Source organism: Arachis ipaensis, chromosome B2 (assembly GCF_059453495.1).
Source record: "Arachis ipaensis isolate K30076 ecotype BB chromosome B2, ASM5945349v1, whole genome shotgun sequence".
In the NCBI taxonomy this organism is placed as follows: domain Eukaryota; kingdom Viridiplantae; phylum Streptophyta; class Magnoliopsida; order Fabales; family Fabaceae; genus Arachis; species Arachis ipaensis.
This window is the reverse complement of record NC_142437.1, coordinates 17,539,973-17,563,725: the sequence shown is the minus strand read 5'-3', so window position 1 is coordinate 17,563,725 and position 23,753 is coordinate 17,539,973. Positions and strand designations below refer to the sequence as shown.

General features: G+C 32.2%; 3 protein-coding genes across 3 annotated transcripts; 1 reads left to right on the top strand and 2 right to left on the bottom strand.

Annotated features, from left to right (window-relative positions):
* Positions 1-653: 653 nt before the first annotated feature.
* Positions 654-3,882, bottom strand: LOC107626967 (Tetratricopeptide repeat (TPR)-like superfamily protein). Its single transcript, XM_016329849.3, has 2 exons — positions 2,122-3,882; positions 654-1,100 (listed from the first exon to the last, which is right to left on the bottom strand). The coding sequence occupies exons 1-2, from the start codon at positions 3,780-3,782 to the stop codon at positions 866-868; spliced, it is 1,896 nt and encodes a 631-aa protein (XP_016185335.3). The 5' UTR covers positions 3,783-3,882; the 3' UTR covers positions 654-865.
* A 968-nt stretch (positions 3,883-4,850) lies between these two features.
* Positions 4,851-11,901, bottom strand: LOC107625056 (autophagy-related protein 9). The gene is made up of 10 exons (XM_016327597.3): positions 11,446-11,901; positions 9,746-10,386; positions 9,323-9,643; positions 8,159-8,381; positions 7,565-7,744; positions 7,246-7,452; positions 7,062-7,139; positions 6,908-6,978; positions 6,696-6,806; positions 4,851-6,330 (listed from the first exon to the last, which is right to left on the bottom strand). The coding sequence occupies exons 2-10, from the start codon at positions 10,318-10,320 to the stop codon at positions 5,475-5,477; spliced, it is 2,622 nt and encodes an 873-aa protein (XP_016183083.1). The 5' UTR covers positions 10,321-10,386; positions 11,446-11,901; the 3' UTR covers positions 4,851-5,474.
* Positions 11,902-19,235: 7,334 nt separating this feature from the next.
* Positions 19,236-22,933, top strand: CDT1A (CDT1-like protein A). Its single transcript, XM_088505006.1, has 7 exons — positions 19,236-19,833; positions 19,921-20,040; positions 20,309-20,546; positions 20,980-21,762; positions 22,159-22,360; positions 22,451-22,541; positions 22,652-22,933. Exons 1-7 carry the CDS (start codon positions 19,493-19,495, stop codon positions 22,707-22,709), a joined length of 1,833 nt encoding a protein of 610 aa, XP_088361132.1. The 5' UTR covers positions 19,236-19,492; the 3' UTR covers positions 22,710-22,933.
* The last annotated feature ends 820 nt before the right edge of the window (positions 22,934-23,753 follow it).

Sequence of the window (23,753 nt, the reverse complement as noted above, 5' to 3'; positions counted from 1 at the left end):
TAAAAAACTAAATTCAAATTAAAAACAATAAAATCTTTAAAATCCAGCATAAAATTACAAATAACATGATCATCAAATTTTTAATAAAATTAAAATAACACAAATAAAGATAAATGTCTTGTTACTCTTTTTCTAACTCTAAGTTCTTGCAACATTAGTCTTTAAATAACAACCGTACTAAATTAGTAGTTTAAATACTTAGCTTAGTGATTACTTTGAGAGATAGGGACTAAATTAACTTTTTGTATTATGTTTGATGTAAAATGTACTAGCCTGAATTATGTCAAAGTATCATATTCGGTTTAAGATAACTATGAAGATTGATGGGTAGGATAAATTTGAAATTTAAAAAATTAAATAAAAATATTTTTTTTAAAAAAATGTTATTAAAATTTCAGGTTTTAGTCTCAGAAATTTCAGTTTGAAGATACTTAAAGAGACTGAAATTTTAGTTCCAATCTCTGACCATCAAACACAATACTAAATCTCAGTCCCAACACAAACACTGCCTTATTGATGTGGCTTTACAACATCTACTACAGCTGGAAAAAGAACAATTTTCTTACTTTCTCTCCAAAGGTGAACAATCATCAATCCATAAGAAAGCACAAAGATATATTGGTGCTTGCTAGCAAATAATAAGGGACACAAACAAATAACGGAAGTAGTATTGTTATTATATTATTTGAAGGAAAAAAATAAAAAAGAATTCTGAATAAAATGATCAAGATATGACTACAGCTAAGTTACAGTAATTACCTATAAAACCTGTAAGAAAACTTCAAAACCAGCAATGAGTTTCTAAATGCCAATCCTATAGAAACTCCTTGGCATATGCAGTGGCAATGTGAAAACATGAAGTCTGCTATGCTTTCCCGGATCGATGTAATGGCATTCCGGATTGGGAGCTCCTGGAAGCAGCTGGTGAATGAGGTAAGGGCAAAGCCTTCGTAGGAGACTCGGTGACAGATGTGCCTCGCGCTTTTCTCTTTAGTTGCTCAAGAAGCCGGTGGGCTTCCCGAAGTTCTTCTTCTGCACTTCCTCCGTGGTTTTCCCACGCATCGATAACTTGCTGTTGAAATTCGATTGCAATGCCATAGCTGCAATTTCAAGATAAAATTTTATTTAAAAAACAGTATGGAATCAATTATCAGTTGTCAAAAACCATGACATAAATGTGTAGTTCAACAATGTGCCCGATGAGATCATCCATCGAGTAAAGATCACACGGGCGAGTCTGTTGAGAAGCAACTTCCAGAATTTATATTAAGGAAGTCGTGTTACTGTCGCAAACGAAGAAATTGCCTCAAAACTTTCGTGACAAGCACGGTTTTGGGACAGAGTGCGTTTGCTTGTTCTGGAGGTCTCAGTCAGAGAAAAATCTCAAAAACTAAGAGAAAGACATAGAAATGATAGAGAAAGACATAGAAATGATAAAGGGCCAGAAAGATCAAGAAGAATCAAATTTGATAGCGGAAGTTTTGGTGAGGATGGATTTAATAGACATCTGGACCATAGCAGCACATGGGAAGACTTAAAATCCGTTGCCACCCAAAGTCTCTAAACCAAATAGTACATGGGAATTGAAACAAGGATTTTATCTTTATCTTTAGACTCCCTTAAATTTCATCAAATATTTGAAGAATACAATTCCATGCTGTGCAACCAAGTATTGAAATGAGGATAGCCATGTACAACAACAACAACAGAATCTTATCCCACTAAGTGGAGTCGACTACATGCCAATACATCCCGTCATTATCATATATGCAGTGACGTCATTTACTTTATAGCTGATAAGAACTACATATGAGAGAGAAGAACTATTCATTACTAACTTTTGCTTCAAAACAGCATATATAAAGATAATGAGAAAACACATGGAGACACATTAACTATTGTACACTCATATGCATGAGAACTCAGCCATCCAAGAAATTCGTAGAAACAGTTTCAATGGACTCTGGTCAGCACACTATTTAGACTTTGGACCAATACAAGTAATAAGATCACATATATTATATATTATAGTAAGTCACCCAAAACAAGATGTTCTCACAACCGAAAACACAAGATAACAAGTATAAAGATATGACATCTAACCAAGAATGTCATTCATACCTTCCCATCTCACCATAAGCCTTTGAGAGGTTCTGGCATGCTTCAATTGCATCTACATGGTGCGGACCAAGGGCTACATCCATGATGTCCTTCGCAACTGCAAACATCTGTGCAGCAGACTGGGGTCTATCCAACTCTAAATATGCTGCTCCCAAATTGTTGTAAATATAACCGACTCCAAAATGCTTTGGACCAAAGCTGTCTTTCAATCTTTCGGCAGCACTTTCCAAACAAGGAATAGCCTGCTCCACCTTACCAGTCAGCAAGAGTAACCACCCTATTCTGGCGGAGATACTTCCCTCAGAGTGCTGCTCTTGTGGGAGCTTCTCGAGCAAAGCAAGTGCCCTCTTCAGCAAGGAAATTGCTGTTTCAAACTGGTTCATGGTTTCATACAGCATTGATATCTCCGAGTATGCCTCAGCAACTTCCACAGGAGATATCCTTTCTCTTTTGTCAAGAATCCCAAGACAAATCTCCAAACATTTCTTGCAGTCTGTGAACTTCTCCTGATTGCATAACGCCTTTGCCATCGACAAGAGCACAAGTGCTCTGGTCTCACTGTCCTTGTCCGTCTGCTGAACAACATTCGTCAAGGCACCGACGGCCTCATCATACCTCCCTAAAGCAATCATCATATTCGCAGCATCAATTTCAGCGCGCAACAAATCATCATTAAGGTTCCAATTCTTCAAAACCCTCTGCGCCCAGACATTCTGCTCCAGCGCCTTCTCGTGCTCATCCAACCCACTATAAATAATCCCAAGAAGCTTCCTATCGCGTGCAACCTCAACCGAATTCCTCCCCAAGTGCTTCTCATGTATCTCCAGCGCCTTCGTACAATACTGCAGTGCCTCCTTGAAGTTCAAAACCGCGACATAAGCCTCCGCCATTTCGCGATTCGCCTTCCCCAATTCCACTGCATCTTCCTCAAAAGTCTCCTCCTTAATCTCCAAACACTTCCTAAGATTCTCAAGTGCCTCCTCCCTCCTCCCCATGGCATTCTTAACATTCGCCAGCTCGAGCTGAACCGCATGAAGCACCGGCCTAACATCGTCAACGCTAGCAAAACCCTCAACTTGCAACCTACCCAAAACCCTATTAGCCCTGTTAAGGTATCCTAAACTATCAGCAAACCTTTTCAATCCAAAATTAACAGACCCCAACAACTGCAATGCCATTGCAACAGTCAATTTAGGTTTGTTATCACTATCATCACTATCCAAAGCCTTTAATGCCCTATGAGCAAAAGAAAGAGCTTTTTCAGGGTCCTCACCTTCTTGTTCAAGTTTTAGACCAATCTTCAAAGAAGCCAAACCAAGCTCTCTCTCTTCAAAAACACGTTCCATTTCGTTGAAAATTTTCACCATTTCCGATGAGGTCTCTGCTGACTCAAAAGCCTCTTCAAGGTTCGATTTTTCCATGCTTTTTCGCTGCCTTGAGGGCACCTGAGAGGTCCTCTCGACGAGAGTGCTCGTGTTTCGAAATGGGATGGCGATAAAATCGTTTTTTTCGGCGAGAAATTGGTGGCGATTCGTGCATTGGTTGTTGTTGAAGAGTGAATTTGAAGTGCGTGTTTTGGGAACGAGAGAAGAAGACAAGGAAGTTGATCTGCGACGAGTGAGAAGAGAGAAGAACGCGATTGAATTCGAGACCTTTCTCATGTTTTCTGTTGATGGTGAATCAAATCGCTTTGTGCTGTTTGGTTGATACTGTTAAACCTTTGCAAAACCCTCCATTGATCAGAATCATCAAAACTCAAGTGTCTCAAACGACGTCGTATATTAATTTATTAAAAAATGTGAAAAAATAATATAATCTTAAAATAAATTTGAAACCAATTTTATATATTTTATTTTAATAATATAAATTATTTTTATATAATTATATAAAAGTTAACTTAAATAAAAAAATACAAAAATATTATTCTTACATTAAAATTAGTCGCTAAAATAACAACTAATGTATTTTATCGTAATTTATTTTCTTCTATAAAGTTTAAACTTCAACATGTCTTTACACTCTTTATGGGCAATATAATAAATTAATAACCCCTAACAAGTTGAAATATTATTTTTAAATTAATCATAAAAAGTTCGAGAACTAAATATCTTGATGTATGCAGGCAACATTTTTGAAGCACTTAATATGAAAAACAATGTTGCAGATAAATTATGTATAAATGATTAAATGTAATAAAAAAATGCTTTATAAATGTTTTAAATTAATCATCACATATTTATGAATATTTATATATGTTTCACAAGTGTTGTTTCGTAGAGTATTCAAACATAAAAATAATCAAATATTTTATGGTGAAATAATCAAACTATATCGCAGTATAATAATAAAAAATTTCATGAGTGTAAGGTCACCTATATATATATATATATCACCTAATATTTCTCTATTATAATTAATCCTAATCACCAAAAAAAATAGACATGCACTTTTTAGTAAATATCAAAAATTAATTTTTACAAATTCAAGGGGCCAAATCATAATTTATAAAAAAAATTATAAAATTTTCCTAAAGACTCTTGTTAAACTTACTTCAATTATAAAATTTTCAAAAATTCTTTTCTTCATTAAATGCATGCATAATATATTCAAAATTTCAAATATTTTAAAACACTATACCTTTTTTAAAATTTTTGGATTCTTTAAAAGTTAAAACCTGAAAGGTCGCCTTAGAAGTATAAAAAGTTAAAAACAAACCCTTGTAGGTTCACTCTTGGTCCTTCCAAATTCCAACACTGCAATACAATCTAATTAATCTTCAAATTCCAATGAATCTATTTACATCAAAGAATATTGTTTCTAATTTGCATACTGGTAAACAAAGAAAGGCAATCATGACATGGAAAGGAACAAACCATAAGAACTTTGGATTTACAGTGCTTGGAAAGCAGAACCTCCCAAACAAACATTCCTCTATTTTTCAAAATAAACAAGGTTAACACTCACATGCAGTTGTATTCATATGAAGTTGGTAGTCAAAAACCAATAAATAATTTGACTAAATTGTCATCTACCGTTTCTCGACTATCAACTTCATATAAAAACAACTGTATGTAAGTTTCTACCAATAAATAAATGCCGCTTCGACTAAATTGTTATATTAATTGGTTTCTATTTTCATTTTCAAAATTTTGTCCAAGGAAAAATAAAAAACAAATGAAAACAATGAAATTATGTTTCCACTGTTATCTGGTTTTCCTTCACAAAATTTTGAAAAGAAGAAAAAATTCGATTGAGCCGTGACGTATCCAAATACATTGATTTTTGCATGTCCTAATTTAGTCAAAACGACAATTATTTTGAAAGAGAGAACAATGAAATGACAAAGCCTTCACTCAAAAGCTTCTAGAAATGTTTGGATTTATAGTGTGATTTTCTGGAGGTGCGCTATAAATATCATCAAAATGAAGATTCATCGCTCCTGCTTCTAAGTCATCTATGAGTGCTGTTCTTGAGAGTTGGTGATTATAATCTCTCCAGTGCAAGTTTTGTTGTTCTTCTTCATCTTGACCCTCTGACCCTCTATCAGAAAATCTGTCATGGTAATTAAAAGCATTTTGGTGATTGAAATCCGGAGGCTCGAAGAAGCTTGTTTGACCTTGGCCGCCCTGCCCCTGACGGCTTCTAGCCCACCAATGGCTCCGTGTCGTGGGCAGCAGATTGTTCGCATTTCGATCCTCAATCAGGCTTTCCTTAAAGATGGGAGCTGAAGTGGAAGCCCCGAGATGAGAAGTGGCTCGATCGTCACAAAAGTCATTCAAGTAATGTTCGTAGCCAGGTTCGTTTTGTGTCGTGTTGGAAGCCATCCAATTTCCGGGATGATGCTCGGTTACTTCAAATGGATCGTCCTGAATATCCCTCGATGTCACGCCATGTGGTTGAGAAGCATAGTACCAATCGAGAAGATAGGGATGGTTGTTTGGATTAGACTCGATCAGCCACAACGAACCTAAATGATTGCCGGTTGCAAACGGCATATCCCGGGACACAAACCTGTTTCTGTCTCCATTGCTTCCAAAGTTAGGGCTACATCTCCATGTTCTAGGAGGGGAATATATGTCCCTGTCTCCGTATCCGTGTCCTTGTCCGTGTCCGTGTCCATGTAACTTTTGTTCTCTGAAGGTTTTCAGATTTAGCAAGACTTGCTTCCCTTCAGCATTTGGTTCCCATGAAGGGTAACTACTCTGAAAGCTGCAATGACACGGTTAAGTTTACGAATATTAATTTATGCAAGAATGAAAGTCGGTTTATCAAAACAGTCAAGGACTTTTCAGATAGAAGGGCAGCCAGTGAACAAGCATCTCGCGTTAATAGTGTCCAGGGAAGGGCCGTATCCAAAGGGTGTAATGTACGCAGCCTAACTTGATAATCACATCAGTGATTGTTTCTACGGCTTGAACCCGTGACCTTAAGGTCACACGGAGACAACTCAACAGTTGCTCCAAGGCTCCCCCTCACATAGAAGATGTATTGGAAATTTATCACATGGAATGTTTCCTAAAGTTAGATTCAAATTTATGTGAAATGCTTCTACATGAATTTGGTCATGAACATACCTCAAAAATGATTTCTCCATCTTGCCCTGAGAACTCCTCCGGCTGCGAGGCGCATTGTAAGGGGAACCATAACTACTGTTTCCATGCTCTTGAAAATTGAAGACGCTGAAACTGTGACAATATCATACAACAAAACATAGTTAATATTGTCTTCCTAAGTCCAAAGAAGAGAGGATCCAAACCGAAAAAGAATAAATTTATAGTTAGCTAACCTGCAAACATGACCAACACCTTCAACATCCACAGTGAAGTCTTGAATGAACTGCAATATATCATCAACTCGCTGCAAATTGAAAAAAAAAAGTTAATATATTATATATTACATGGCATAATTAGTAAATATGTCTAAATAAATATGACAATGACCTTCGGAACAACGAACAGAAGTAAGTATGGAGTGAGGAAAATTGAAGCCATCTCCTCGAGTAACATCATCCCAGTATACTGCATCACATAAGAAAAAACATGGTATCATTAGAAGCGGCATTAAAACCTATGCAATAGTGTAAACAAAAAATAACATAGAAGGATCGGTATAGCTAGAGAGTACCTGGAATAAGGTTTCGAACTCAATTCGAACCATTTCAGTACTTTCTTTGCCACGCCATCTCTTTGGCATATAATGTGTATGATGAACTACCATAGACATTGCTCCTTCGGGGTCTAAGACCAGAAGCTCATTCGAAATTGCAGCCCGGCTAATGGCAGTTATAGTTCCAAAAACAGCAGCATACCAAAACAAGTTCCGACCAAATATCTGCATTGTTTTTATGTTTTGAGATGAGATTAAACGTTAAGAAAGTTATTATTAATCACTGTCCTGGCATGTTTGTATCTTAGCATCAGCAAATGCAGAGAGTAATACTTACATGACCCTCGAGCAGAGACTCGTCCAGGAAAGCGATGATGATAAGGATTGCAGCAAAGCCACCGGATACAAAAGAGATGAATTTTGCAATGATGGATATGATAGGCGTAGGAAACTGCTTCAGATAATCAGAAGCATGTACTACACTGCTATTAATCCGATGCTTGAAGAAATGTTCCACCTATAACATGTATTATTGTTAATCTTGAGCACAAAAGCAAGAGAAAATACAAGGGACATTATGACCAGAATCGTAACAAGAACCTATCACTACAAAGCTAGTGATAGCTGTACAGAATATGAATTCCAAACAAGTAATAATATATCATGAATGCAAGATTGCAAATTTTTTACCATATTCAAAATGCATGCAATGACACACATGCCAAATCGAGAAAAATATCGTATTCCTATGAGTAATAGTTGATTACCATTCAATAAGGATTATTCTGTTCACCTTTGCTAGTACTATTTTATTTTATTTTATATTTTTGGTGACTAGCATAATTCTTTTATTTAAAGATACTAACATGGCTCTCATGCAAAAGGTAAAAGACCCAGGGAAAGGAAAGGCTCAAGAACATAATGATGATACCTCATTGAATTCCCTAAAGATCCACCTTGACAAATTTGACCATCTTCGAGATGAAGCTGTACTTGGGTGATTATAAAATTGTTCAGCATGCCTTAGGAAGAGATATACTAGCATGAATATGACAAGAAATGGAGAAAGGAAAAGCATTGCAAGCCCCACAACCGTAAGCCTCTTCCTTAATGTCCTTGGATTCGACACAAAATCCCTTCGGACGTAAAAGTTTCTGTGGAGAAAGCATGTTCAAAGAAGAAAACATTAATTAAAAATGAAATGATAAAATGAACACCCTCATATAAATCACTTAAATATATCGCCACATAAATGATATATTGATATAATGAAAATTATAACGCGAACCATGAGTATCCAAAGCATTTTAGCTAAAGAGAATACGGTTTAACAGTTATTAAAATAGAATAGTGTCAAATAGGTTAGAGAAGTATCATTCAATTAGCACACAAACTTCAGGTCAAAGAGTTATTCATTTTCAGTTAGTGCATTAACCATTTTCGGTTAGTGCATTAACCGAAAAAGGCCAATCTCTTTCTCTCTGTTTAGGCTCTACTGTCTATCATTCACAATTTTACTATTTTGACATTACAACAAAAAACAAATTTCATTACTTGCCAAATTAAACATATAAATGTTAACCCCATTAAATTAGAAATTTAAGTATTCAACACATTTAATTGAAATATAAGGGTACATTTAGTTTGCGTTTTCATTTTCTATTTTCATTTTCAGTGTTATCTGTTTTCTGGATTTTGTGAATGAAAAAGTGAAAACAGTGAAAACAATAAAATCCTATTTTCTATTTTCACCTCCTGTTTTCACTTTTTCTTTCACAAAATCCAGAAAACAGAAAACACTAAAAAATGAAAACAGAAAATGAAAACGCAAACCAAGCGCACCCTAAGAATGCAAAAGATAACCCTGTTAATGTGTAGTTTGTAAACAGCAATATATGGCATTTTACAGCTCTACATAAGGATTAAAAAAAAGGATTTAAGGTTTTTCAGGGATTTGTTTAAGGCCATGTATTAACAAGTTGTGGTATCAATAGTTTCTTCGTGAGGACCCCTAATCTTCTGTTGTATACACACACAACTGACTGATATGGAATACACTGCTTATACAACAAAAGGATATGCATATAATATTTACCTATCAAACATGCTTTGCAGTATGCACCAATTCAAAGTCCACTCTAGGGTCTTGGTTAGTATTAGACGATGCTCTATTCCATTTGGATCAGATTTCACTTTAGGACCAGCACCGGGGACCCATTGAGAGATTGGAAAAGCAAGCACACCCTTGTTAAGCATTCCAATCAAGTAGTTCTCCTTCCGCATCAACCTCATCACCATGTCATGAGCAGAAAGATCCTTTACGACACACAGCTGTCGTGAACTTTGCACCAGAACAACCTTTTCAATAATCGTAGCCCATGGCATGGTTTGAATTTCATTGTCGGTAACATGAAGACTACATAAAATCACAGTAATTAGGCAAAATTAGAAATATTTCATTAATGCAAAAGTGATCACTTCCTTCAAATACATTTAACTGTTTATAGTTCATACTTACCTATCATAGTAAAACTGTCGGATTTCCAGAACATCCTTTAGTTGAGCAAAGAACCTCAAGAAGCAGAATATCCAATATATAGAAAATATTCCTAGGTATCCAACAATGATAACTTTCGTCAGCGTTAGCGGGGTTAAAGGGTGTCTATTAAGAGCTTCTTTAGAAAGATCACAGGGCTTCATTCCGGATTCAACTGCATCCATCCCACATTTCGCATTACGGAGCCCATTCCAATCAACATATAGCAAAAAGAATCCTGAAAAGCATATGGTGAATCCTAGACTAAGAAGTTCAACAATCCACTTTGTAATGATGCACCAAAGCCCCTTTTCACAGTAGTAGCTGTAAAGCCTTTCAAAGAAGAGATCCAAATCAGCGATCGGTTCAACATTTAGGCTCTCGCCATTAAGAAGCCCTGAAGGGCTTTCACTGCCTGGACTCGGTAACCTTCTATAATCAGACAATTCGACCTCTGGTGGAACATCCTGAAGTAAACCTTCTGTTACTGATGATTTACCTTTATTTTTCCATTTGAAGATACTGAAAGAACTTGCATCTCTTTGTCTGCCAAACATTGTTCACAGACACGGAAGGCGGGCATAAACAGCCAGTCCATGCCCCAAATACCTAAATGGTAAATTCTACAAACATTACAAAATCAGAATTAGTATCTTATCTTCCAGAGACAGCACAAAAATAGAAAATTACGAGATACTATGTCATAATTTAGCATTCTAAGCTACAAATTGAACAAGCATTACAAAAATTTATGAGTGTGGGCTGCTGCTAATGCAGTTGTCCTATTCAGACACCCAACACAAGTTCAAAGAGCACAAAATAAATTAGTAACTCAAGAAAAATGGTAAAACTCCTTAAGGACTAAGCTGTTATATCATCGGCTTCAATCAGCTCCATAAAAGATGTTGTCAATGGCATCTATGCTTACGAAAGAATGCATTTATCATAAACTACCTCAAAGCAATTTCCGCACTAGTATAACATATCTATAACAGCACATAACACAATGGACTGAATGTGCAGAAAAAAACCATAAAACATGGCACACGAATGTACGGCCCGAATGCATAGGATCATGTCCAAACTAATCGACAAGAAACAGATAAAGTTTCCGACCTCATCAGCCGTGGACATGCTACAAGAAGATTTGTCCTTTTTTCCCCATTTGGAAAGGCATTGCATATAGGAAGGATTATAAACCTTCTTGTCTTAGCATGAAACTAAAATCCCCGAATAAGTAATAGCTAAGCCTAAGTCACAGAGCATCAAAATTAAGCCAAATAATCCAATACAGTGAGGCGTTTAAGTGAGACACAGCATCAAAAGACAATGCATTGCATTTGCACATATCATGAATGATCACTACACAAAGGGACAAATTCTATATACACCTTTAAACACTAGTAAGCAGAGCTAAACCAGTTAAAATAAATAAATAAAATAAAAGAGAACTAGTCTTGGCAGCAAAACATAATTCCACTAAACAAAAAACGCATAAAAAACAATAATTGTGAAACGCAAGAAACAAAATTAACAATCTTCCTGAATCATTCGCAAACCCTTTATTCAGTATAACGTAAAACCACAGGAAACTGAGCAAAACATGAAAAGGCTGTGCTTTTGAGCAACACCATGATTTAAAAAACAGAAATTTATGCATATAAAGAGGGAAAGGAATTTACCTTGAACTAAGAGGTGGACATGGGGAAAGTGTTGTTGGATAAAAAGAATTTAGGGATACCCAAATAGGTAAATGAAATTGAAAGGCGGAAAAGGGCAGTGAAAGCTGAAGAATTGAAAGGATGAGACAAGTTTGGAAGGTGATTGAATGAAACCAAGCGGTGATTGAAGAAGACAAAGAAAGGAAAAAGAGAAGAAGAAGAGAAAGGGTTTTCTTTTTAATTTTGTTTCTTATGGTTGCGTGGAAGAAGAGGAAATTACAGTGTCAATCAAAAAAATGGAAAACATATTATTAAAAAAAAAATTGATATTTGATATGATATGATTTTGATATAAGGTTTTAATTGACTTTGGTTGTGAAGAAGTTCTTCTCTTCAGCTTTCTAATTCTTGGCTTTGCAACGTAGTTGCGTTGGAAGGAGAGAGGAACAAGAACAACTAAAAACGACTAGGAAGCGTAACACTAGGGTAATTCTTCTTTCTTTTTTTAATTATTTTTTCTTTAAAACTTTAAATACTATTTAATCGCATGACTTTTAAATGTTTTAATTTTGAATTTAACTTTGTCCTTTGTAGTTTCAAATCACAAAAAAAAAAAAATACTAAACTAATATAATTTGAAATGAATACTATTTTATTATAAGAATTTAATTTTAATATTCTGTAAATATAAAATAAATTTACACGTATACTCAATCACATAATATAACATGAGTAAAAATAATTTTTTTAATAAAATAATTTTAAATTTGTATCTTCAAATATAAATTTTATCCGAAGATAATCACTTGAAAATAAAATATTATTTTGAGATGCAAATATTATTGTTAGAATTTAACTTCGTAGTTTCCAATCCAAAACTTTAAATATATTTAATTATTTAATATCACATTAATAAAAATAGTTTAATCCCATAACTTTTAAATATTTTAATTTTGAATTTAACAAATAGTTTCAAATTAAAAAAACGATGTGATTTGAGATGAAAATCAGTTATTATTAGAGTTTTAATTTTGATTTATTAGTACTCTAAAACAATTTTAAACGTATATTTAATTATTTAATATCACATTAATAAAAATAATTTTTTTTATAATCAACAAAAGTAACTATTTTTTATATTGATCCTGTCTAAAAAAATATAATTGAACAACAATATAAAATATTTTACAATTCAATATATTAAAATTAAACTATTATTATTATGAAGGGAAATTTTTAAAAATGATATAATTTTTCTATTTATAATTATCAACTTCAACAATTTATTATTTTTAAAAATAAATCACAAAAGATATTTTTTAAATATTTTTACCTTTTTGTCTGAAAAAATGAAAAACTAAGCAAATCAATAAATAAAAATTCACATAGAAATATGAAAAAAATTGAACCAAAATATCAAGAATTATAACAAGAACATAAATATAATTTTAGAAATTGCGTCACCAAATATATATTAAACCCAAATATAATCACTTATTCACTTGAAAATAAAATATTTTTATAACACGGATTTAAAATGATGCTAAATTATGAGTAAATAAATTATTTTAATTTTTAATAGTTAAATTTAATTAAATTTTTCTTCTTCTTTTTTTTATGCTTTTTTTTAACAGATTTTTATTGTGCTAATAAATTATTAAACCAATTTATTTAAATTTAATTGCCAAAATAACTTAATCATATAGCATTACTGTAAAATTATTATGTAAAAATACTAAAAAATCTCTCATATTTTTATTAAATAATAATTAATTATCTTAGAAATATTTTGAGAATTTATATCAGTATATTCTTAATAATTAAAATCACAAATACAATTTCCAACTATAAGAATAAAAAAAACAATAGTTAAGATTTTTTTTATTTTAGAGATAAAACTAATTGGATGCAAGTTACCAACAAAAGAAAAAATGATAACTATAAATTAGTTTATTCCAATAAATATTTTTTCCTTTTCATTTATATCTGTTAAAGAATAAATTAGAATTAATTTAAATCAATTAGTATCATTTATATTTAGATAAAATATATGTGTATTAATTGTAGGATTGTATATTTTTATTATTTTGATCTTCTAACACCTATATATATATATATATATATATATATATATATATATATATATATATATATATATATATATATATCCTTATGTATTGTACCTTTTAACTTACGCAATAATATACTCTTCAGATTACTCATTTGTTTTAATTATGGTATCCTCTTTGAGGAGGATAAGTTTATTTTTTTCTGATGAAATTACCGTATTTTTCGTATTTTTTTTTGTGTCATTTTTTTTTTCTTTTCTTTTGTCAATACTTTGATACTTTTCTTACCTTACCGATTAGCCTATGCTCTCTGTCTTGTGTCTTTTCGAATCTAATGAATCAAACACTATTGTCATCTGCTACTTACCTATTTTTATGGAGAAAATATATATTTTTTTGTCACTTTCCGACAGTTCGTCATCCTCTGACATTTTACCATCACTTCGTAGTTTACCACATTTTGGAATTTTTTGGGAAGTTTGCCATTCTTTTGACAGTTTCTCCTACGTTTCTTTACGACAGTTCCGTCTGCGCTTCCTTTGGTAGTTCCGTCTGCGCTTTTTTGTGGTAGTTTCATCTGCGATTTCTTGTGGCAGTTCCGTCTACATTTTTCTAACGGCAATTCTTCACATTTTTTGCTACATCAAAGGCACCTTATGTCCCTATTTCATGATCTTTATTTTTCTGCCCATTTATCTTTGTCTCTTCAAGCGTATGCAGATGTTGATTGGGCTGGTGATCCCACTGATCGTCGTTCTACTACTGGTTATTATTTGTTTTTTGGCCACGCTCTCCTTTCTTGGTGAGTTAAGAAGCAAACGTTCACTGCTCGATCAAGCACAGAAGTTGAATATCGTGCTCTCGCTGACACCACTGTTGAGGTTGTCTCGATTTGTTGGCTTCTTATAGATTTGGGTGCTCCTCAGTCATCCCCAACCGATGTCTTTTGTGATAATTGCAGTGCTATTCAGATTACGCATAATGATGTGTTTCATGAACATACCAAACATATTGAAATTGATTGTCACTTTGTCCGGCAGTGTCCCTTATTGATGTTATTCGCCTCGTCGCTGTTGGAACTCTGGATCAGACTGCTGATATCTTCACGAAAACTCATCATCCTACTCGTTTTTTGACTCTAGTATCCAAACTCAATATATTATCCTTAGCTCCCACTTGAGTTCGAGGAGGGATATTAAAGAATAAATTATAATCAATTTAGATCGATTAGTATCATTTATATTTATATAAAATATCTGTATATTAATTATAAAATTATATACTTTTATTATTTTAATTCTTCTAATACCTATATATACCTCTATATATTATACCTTTCAACTCACTCAATAATACATTCTTTAAATTACTCACTTATTTTTAACAATGACTAAAATCTTACACTTTTCAAATGCAATTCACACTTGGAGCCTTTGGGGGGGGGGGGAAGGGGTTGGGTTGGTTTTGAACTCACTCAATAATACACTTTTTAAATTACTCACTTATTTCTAACAATGACTAAAATCTTGCACTTATTAAATGCAATTCACACTTGGAGCCTTTTGTGGGGGGGAGGGGTTGGGTGGGTTGGTTTTGAACAGAGGTGGCAAAGCGGGCCAGTCCGTCCCAACCCGCCCGCCCTATAAATGGGGTGGGCCGGTCTGGCCCGGCCCGCCAACTAATATGGGTTCAAAATGCTAACCCGCCCCGTTTTATGGTGGATTGGCGGGTTAGCCTGCTTGACTTTTTTTTTTTTTGAAAAATAAAATTCATTAAAATTAACCAAAAAATAATAATTAAAAAATTAAATACAAAAAAAATAGTCAAATTATAATATAATTTTTCACTATATTTTTTTAATTTTTAACTTCAATAAAATTGTTTAAAATAATATTTGTCAATAGAATCATTTTTATTTTAAAAAATAAGTCACATAATTTGAGCAAATATACGAAATTGTAAAATAAAATAAATAAAGTTAATAACTAAAAGAAGAATTAAAAAAAAGTGTTTGAAAATTCTATAATTATTAATTTTATAATAGTAATCACTCTTTTATTTAATAAAAAAAAGAAAAATAAAAATCTTCGACCCGGCGGATCGCCCCGTCCGCCAAAATCCGCCAATTTGACGGTGCGAGTTTGGTGGATTTTTTTTTAATTTGACGAACTTCAAATCCTAGCCCGACCCACATTTTTGGCGGGTTTAGCAGGTCGGCCCCAACCCATTTTACCACCCCTAGTTTTGCACTTATTTGGAATATGATTAATTGAGTAACCCATTTTGCCACCGCTAGTTTTGAACTTATTTGAAATATGAGTAATTGAGTACTTTATCTTAGACATAGAAATAGATGAATTCAGCTCTATCCCTCCTATTTGTGATCTCTCTAAATTTTTTGTGTTGTCTTTTCATCTTTCATTATTATGATTTTTGAACCAAATATTTGCCTCTTTGTATTTTTTCTTAGTGTTAAAATTCATCTATTTATTTATTATATATTATTAATTTTATAATTAAATTATATTACATGTCATTTTTTCATTATAATTAAAATTAAATTTTTTCTTTTAAAATTAAAGAATTTTCTTGTCCGCTCTTTCTCTCTTTGATCCTTTCTATATCTTTCTCATTTTTTCACTTATTTTATCTCTTTTATATATTATCAATGATTAATTATAAATTTGACAATCAAAATATACAATATAATATTCTCTAATTACAAGTAAAATTAAATTAAAATTAAAATATAATTATATTATATTATTATTTATTAATTTAACAACCAAAATATATCACACAATATTTTTTCATTAAAATTGAGATAAAATATTTTATTCTAAAACTAATAAATTACATTCATCCATCCTTTTATCTACCTTTCTCTCCTTCTCAATATCTCTCTTCCCTTCTCACTCTATATATAACTTATAATTTATATTTTATATTACTAATTTGATAATCCAAAATATGTCACAAGATATTATTTTATTACAATTAAAATATTAAAATCTTTTCCTCCAAAATTAACAAACCCCATCTCTCTTTTTTTTATCTTTCTCTTTTTTCTCTCATTTTTTATATATCTCTATCCTTTTAATTTATAAAAAATAAAATTAATAAAATAATATAATTAAAAATATCCAATAATATTATTAACATAAAATATATATTATTATTATATACATATTTTTTTAGCTTTTTATTAAATTTTAAATTTTATTATTTATATTTCTAATCTATATTTTTACTTCTCTTCCTTTAAATATTTAGTACATATAATTTGGAGAGAATACGAATGTTGTGATTAATAATTAGAATTCAAATTTAATTGTTTAAAAAATTAATTTTGAGTTAATTTTATAACTATGAATATAAAATTTTTATACTAATATCTAATTATATATAGAGAGAGAAAATATTATTTTTAAATAATAAACATAAAAATTAATTATTTTTATTTGTTCAACAAGTTTAACACATAATCAAAATGTAAAAGTATATACATTAAATTTTTAAAGTTTTAGATAATGAATGTTAAAATTAACTATTAGTAAAAAATTAAACTCTTACATATGAAAACAATAACAAAAAAAACTTATTATTTGATTTTTTGTATCTACGGAGAGTTTGGTCTTCTTAGTCGACGAAGACCTTTGTCCCCTACCACCTTTTTATAAAAGTAATTTGATTCTATAAATCTTTTCTACCGTTATCTATAATGTCAGGACAAAGTCAACATAGTTTCAAAATGCGGGCAAAAACACTAGTATATTACTAATTTTACAACCAAAATGTGCTACATGTCACTCACTCACTACAATGGAAGTCAAATATTTTCCTCCAAAATTAAAGAGTTCTCCCCTCCTCTCTTTCTCTTTTTTTTATCTCTCTCATTCCTTCGCTCATTCTATCTTTCTTATATATCATTATCAATGACCAGTTTATAAATTAGACAAATCAAAATATACAACATGACATTCTCTAATTGCATTAAAATTAAATTAAAAATTAAAACTAAAATGTTAAAATTAAATATAACTATATTATATATTATATTTATATATTACTAACTAATTTAATAACTAAATAAAATGTGTCACATGACACTTTCTTATTAAAATTTAGAGAAAATATTTTTTTCTAAAATTAGTAAACCTCCTTCTTACATTCTCTTATATACCTCTCTTTTTTTTCTATTTCTCTCTATCCTTCTCACTATATATATATATAATTTATAATTTATATTTTATATTAGTAATTTGACAAATCAAAATATGTCACCATATATTTTTTATTATAATTAAAATAAAAATTTTTCTTAGCTTCCAAAATTAACAAACCCCCCTCTCATTCTTCTTCTTTATCTTTCTCTCTCTTTTCTCTCATTTTCTATTTTTCTCTACCTTTCCGTTCTATAAAAAATAAAATTAACAACATAATATAATTTAAATAAAAAATATTATTATATGCATATTTTTTTTATCTAGTTTAAATTTTTACTGCTTATCTTTCTAATATATATTTTTATTTCTTTTTCTTCAAACATTTATTACATATAATTTAGAGAAAATAATCATGTTGTGATTAAAAGTTAGAATCAAGATTCAATTATTTTTTAAAAAAAATAAATTTGAGTTAATTTATAACTATTAATATAAATTTTTTATGCTAATATCTAATTATATTTTTATATATAGAGAAAAATATTATTTTTAAATAGCAAGCATAATTAATTATTTTTATTTGTACAACAGACTTAACACCTAATCAAATATAAAAGTATACACGTTAAATTCTTTCAAATTTTAGATAACGAATGTTAAAATTCATTATTAGTAAAATTTAAAACTCTTTCATATAAAAATAATAACTAAAAGATTTATTATTTAATTTTTTTTATCTACAGAGACCCTGGTTTTCTTAGTCGATAAAGACTTTTGTTCGACCTTTTTATAAAAGTAGTTTAATGTTATAAATTTTTTGTTCCATAATCTATAATGTTATGACTGACGTAATTTAAAAAAATTTATATTTCTATAATGTTATTACGGATAAAAACACTAGTTAGTTACAAAAAGCTATTTCATATTAATCTTATCAATCATGTTACTTTACACTTGTATAAAAAAACCAATCATTAATTAATTATCATATAAAGCTATGTATTTGATATTTCATAATTTTTTTTAAATTATACTACTATAAATATAATTATTGTAATATGATAATTATAATGATTTTGGTGATTAATTATGAAATTAAAACTGTAAATCAATATATATATCATGCGACTAGCTTTTAGTATGTATATAACATTTTTGTTGTGACTTAACATTTTTGTAATTTACATAATCTAATGTTGGTGACTTGGTGTAGTGCTTATTAATTTGGTACAAGAGAGAGGAATAAATAGGAATAAATTCTCAAAGATACCATTACAATACCAATTCTCAAGGTACCACTTCCGTAGTGTAAGTTGCATTTGTATTTTATTATTTTATATACACTATCTATTTAATAATTTAATTTACCTGCCCCACAAGTTTCCCTTTTCCATTGCTTTCTTCTTTCTCCTTAATCCTCATTGATTTTTATTTTTTTCATCATTTCCTATTTTCAGTCTGCACCTTGTGGTCTTTTCTTTGTTTTTGGTATAGACCTTGTGGTCATTTAACCCTACAACAAAGTAATCTCTCTAAACTTCGCTTCTTTCCCAACCCAAATCGCCGAAGCCCATTTACACAATAAAGCGCAAATAGGCCAAAATTGTACCTCAGACAAGGCCCATAAATAGGCCCACCAAACATGCGCCACCATTAGACCCACCACTCGCGGGAACCAACGGGACATTTTGGCGGGAACAAACGTGCCACCCATTCCCGCGCAAAACAAAACCCCACTATATAAACACAACCCCAATTTTTTTCCCTTTCCCACCAAATTTTTATTTTATTTTATATTTATTTTTCATTAAAATCTCAGATCCAATTAAAAAAATGAGATCTTCGTTAGAGGCTTCACCATCTTCATCATGCAGATCGAAGAAACACAAGGATCTGAGCTCAAAACTCGTTTCTTCAGATTCGGTTTCGCTCAATACCAAGACACCGGAGAAGCCACCGGAGCTGACGCGCCACACGCGCCGCACGCGCAATCGTGGCGTAGCGCTCTCGTTGTCGGAGGTGCGGAGAGTTGCCAAGGGCCTCCAGGAGCAGCGCGGCCATGAAACGACGTCGTTTGGCGACAAATCTGCGAGGAGGCAGATCGAGCTGCGTTCGCCGAGCAAACCACAAAAAACCAGTTCCGATGAAGAAGAAGCCTTCAAGCTTCCCGAAAAGTAATATATCTAAGTCTTTGAACTTTGTTTACTTTATTTTCAATTTGTGAGTTTTGGATTTGTGATTTTTTTTTTGTGTGTTGGCAGGTATGAGATTTTGGGCGAGTATTTTGCTAGGTTGGATTGTTCGATTCGATTGCTGCGCATGAAAGGAATGACACCGTCTTTCTCCAAAATCAGCCACAAGATTGAAAGTTTAACTGATAGGTATGAGTGTGTAATTGAAGTGATAGTTGCTACTGCTATGGTAATTTATTTCTAGAGAGATATTATTACATAATTTGTAGTTTTATGTTGGTGGTTTTAGATCTCTGAGGACTAAAGAGTTTTAAGTTTCCTTTTTTTTTTTAAGTTACAGTTGCCTTCTGCTTCGTTTATTTCATTTATTTTTTATTTTCTATAGTTTTTATGTTCAAATGTTGTTGGTTCAAGGTTTTTGATAAAAAAAATGATTTGTGACTTGTGGCTTGTTTAGGAGGTTTACACTTGGTCATTTGGCTCAGTTGAAATTCGTGTTGCCCGAGGCAATTGTGGCTAAGAAGGTTTTAGTGTTTGATGAGAAGACAAGTTGTATGAAGCCAGATCTGCATGTCACTATTAACTATGATGCGGTGGAGTATGAATCAAAGTCGCCAACCGAAGGCGGCCGGGGCATGCTGTTGAGGAAGTTGTTCCGTGCACGGCTGAGAGATTTTGTTGAATCCCATCCTGGGGTATGCAAGTTTCTCCAACTACAGTGTTTGATTGATAAAATTTATGTTGAACATTAACTTGTTGAATCACATTGCTTTGTGCTGGTTGCAGCATTGATTGCCTTTTCAAGTTCAGAATTGCATCAGTTACTTTTCCAATTTTATTTTCCCTCTTTACTTGTAAGAAACTAAGAATCGTCCAATGGAATTCTAATGAATCAATGTTGAAAATATGAGATGTATGGTACTGGGAAATATAGCTTTTGATATATGGAAAACTTTATTTGGTGAATAGCACAATGACATGATGGTGTCATTATCAAAAGAAGTTTTTAATAGGTAGGAAATCTTGTATTGCTTTATTGATAAGTTAGTACCGCAATCTCAATTTGATTGATTGTTCTTTTTTCTTAAATCATTTGTCATTTGATATAAAATGTGCTTCTACATCTAGGGAGATGAAATTCCGGAAGAAGCGCTACCCGAACCATTCAACCCAAAGCAACATCGTCTATCAGACATATTGACAAGGCCTTTCTCATCTAAGGCGACAATATCGGATGCAGATGTAGCTCACCCTTCAACAGTATCATCGGCAGTCATTCCGGATAATGACACTGAAATAGACTTAGAACCTGTTAGGACATCAATTGAATCCCTTAACCAGCAACCATCAGCAGCCTCTCATGTGCCTCAATCTTTCAGAAGACGGTTCTCTCAGAGGTTGAAGGAAAATGGAACAGATAAAAATGCACTGGAAAAATTGCCATCAGATTCATTGCAAACCGTGGTTTTACCGGATTCAGAGTCAAGCCTGAGTGAAAAACCTACCTCAGAAGGAGCCAGTAATGAAGTATGCCTCACAAATTGTTCTTCATCTAGTGCTCCACTTGCTACTCCATGCAAAACCATTGAACATACAGAAAATAATGGGTCTCAAAAATGCTTTGATGCTGTGTCAACCCCAGCCAAATGTATTTCTACTCCAGCCAGCATAACACCTGCATTGCCTACGCCTCCTAAGAGACAATTCATGAGTCCAGAGGATAACTCTTCCACTACTACTAACAAGTTGGTTAGGCGCCCACCTCCATCGTTAAGGTCGTTGAAATTCGAAACTCCGGTTAAAAATAAGGTTGCAGAGAAAGAGAAATTTGAAACTCCAGTTAAAAATAAGGAGGCAGAGGAAGAATATGATGATCTTTTGGATGTTCTCCCTGAGAGTCTTCTGCAATCGGTATGCCTTCTGCTTCCTTATAATGCTACATGAAGAAATAGTTACAGATTAGCATTAATATTCTGTTGGTTTTCTGATCAATTACACTGCTAAAATATGTTGTTGGCTTGTTGCAATATAGTGTTGCAGCTACTTTTTCGTTGGATGCCCCTTCACATGAAAAACTCATTATTTTTAAATAATTTCATCAAATGTTCTCTATGGAATTAAAGCTACTTTTTCTGTCATGGTCTAAAAATTTTGAAATAAGGATTTGAAACTCTTATTTCACATTCTGCAATGTTGTTCATCTATGTCACGAGTAGTTCCACAGTTTTGGACCGAATATCTATCTAGCCTCATTTTATTCTATTGCTAGAGTCGGATCAAGAGTAACAATGCCTTTACTCTTTGCAGATTAGAGAAAAGGAAATACAAGCAATGGAGGAAAGAGATCCAGCTATTTCACAAGCAAAGAGACGGCGAAAAATGATAGCTGGCCTACCTAAGATCTTTAACATGATTCACCTCTTGCTCCAGTCAATGAACCGCTCCGTTATCACGAAAGAGGAGCTTGTGAGCAAGATAATCTCTGGCAATTGTGATATTGTTGATAGAAGTAAGACCCTGTTCTATAATAAAAAATATGATTGACTATTTTCTAGCTTCCCCCACTCTAAATTTACTTTCTTTATTCTATTATTCTCAGGAGAAGTAGAAGAACAATTGAATTTGTTGCTAGAACTAGCACCAGAATGGATTTCTGAGAAGTTGGCCTCTAGTGGAGATTTCCTTTTCTGGTGAGTTTCTTTCGTACAAGTATATATACTCCATATTCTTAGTAAGCAATTCTAACTATGTAACATTCACTTTTCAATTGTTCTGATAATATTTTGGGTCTAATTTGCAGCATAAATAAAATGGTGGACGCCGTGACCATACGCGCATCACTTCAAGAAGCAAAATGAACAAGAATGGGAGAATGTTCTCAGAATTGTAGTTAAAGGTTTCACAAAGGACATGATTACGTTTCATTTCTTTGGTCTGAGTTGTAAATCAGTAAATGTTAGAACTATTCCTGAGATAAGTAGCTATTGGCATATGCACAAAACCTCTTTTTTTAGTAAATGGTGTTCAACACAGTCCCTTACTCCCTTTGGTATTTTTCCCATTAGTGGTGTCAGAAAGGTAAGAGAGAGCTTTGTGTATATTCGAATGACGTGAAATGATATAATATATAAAGATATTTATAGATTAAAGAAATTGACAAATAAAAACCTAATATCTTATCATAAATATTTAAATATGTTAAACAATTCTAATGAATTGCCAATTGGTTTTAATATATTTTTACATCTTTCGCAAACTCAAGTTGCGCCAATTGGTCTTAGGGCCTGTTTCAGAAGCTTTAAAAGCTTTAAAAGTAATTTTTTTTGAGTTTATGACTTATGAAAAGTAGTAGTATTAATGTGTGCAATTTTTAAAATTAAATTATTTTTTCTAAGAAGCTATTTAAAAATTTATAGAGAAGCTAAAAAATATGATTTCTCTCATGATACTATTATTTTTTATTACATTTTTATAAAATAAACACTTTTAGAGCAAAAAATTCAAACACAAAATAATTTATTTGTAAGTTATTTTTAATATAACCATTTATTGTTTAATATATTTTTACATCTCTCGCAAACTCAAGTGACAACTTGAGTTAGAAACTTATTTAAGGATAAATTTCTACAACCAAGTGATTTATTTAACCAAGTCTAACCAAGTCATTTACATACATTTGCGCATGTTTTTTTTTTAATGTTTCAAATTTACGTGCACACATTCTTTTTTATCCCTTATTGTTGTCACCACCATCTACTTCTCCTCCTCCTTTTCTCATTGGAATTTCTTTAACTTCCTTTATCGTCATCGTCACTACCACCACCTCCACCTCTTCCTCTTTCTTTTCTCATTTGAATTTCTTCGATCTCTTCCTTCCTTTTTCTCCTCCTGCTCATCCTCCA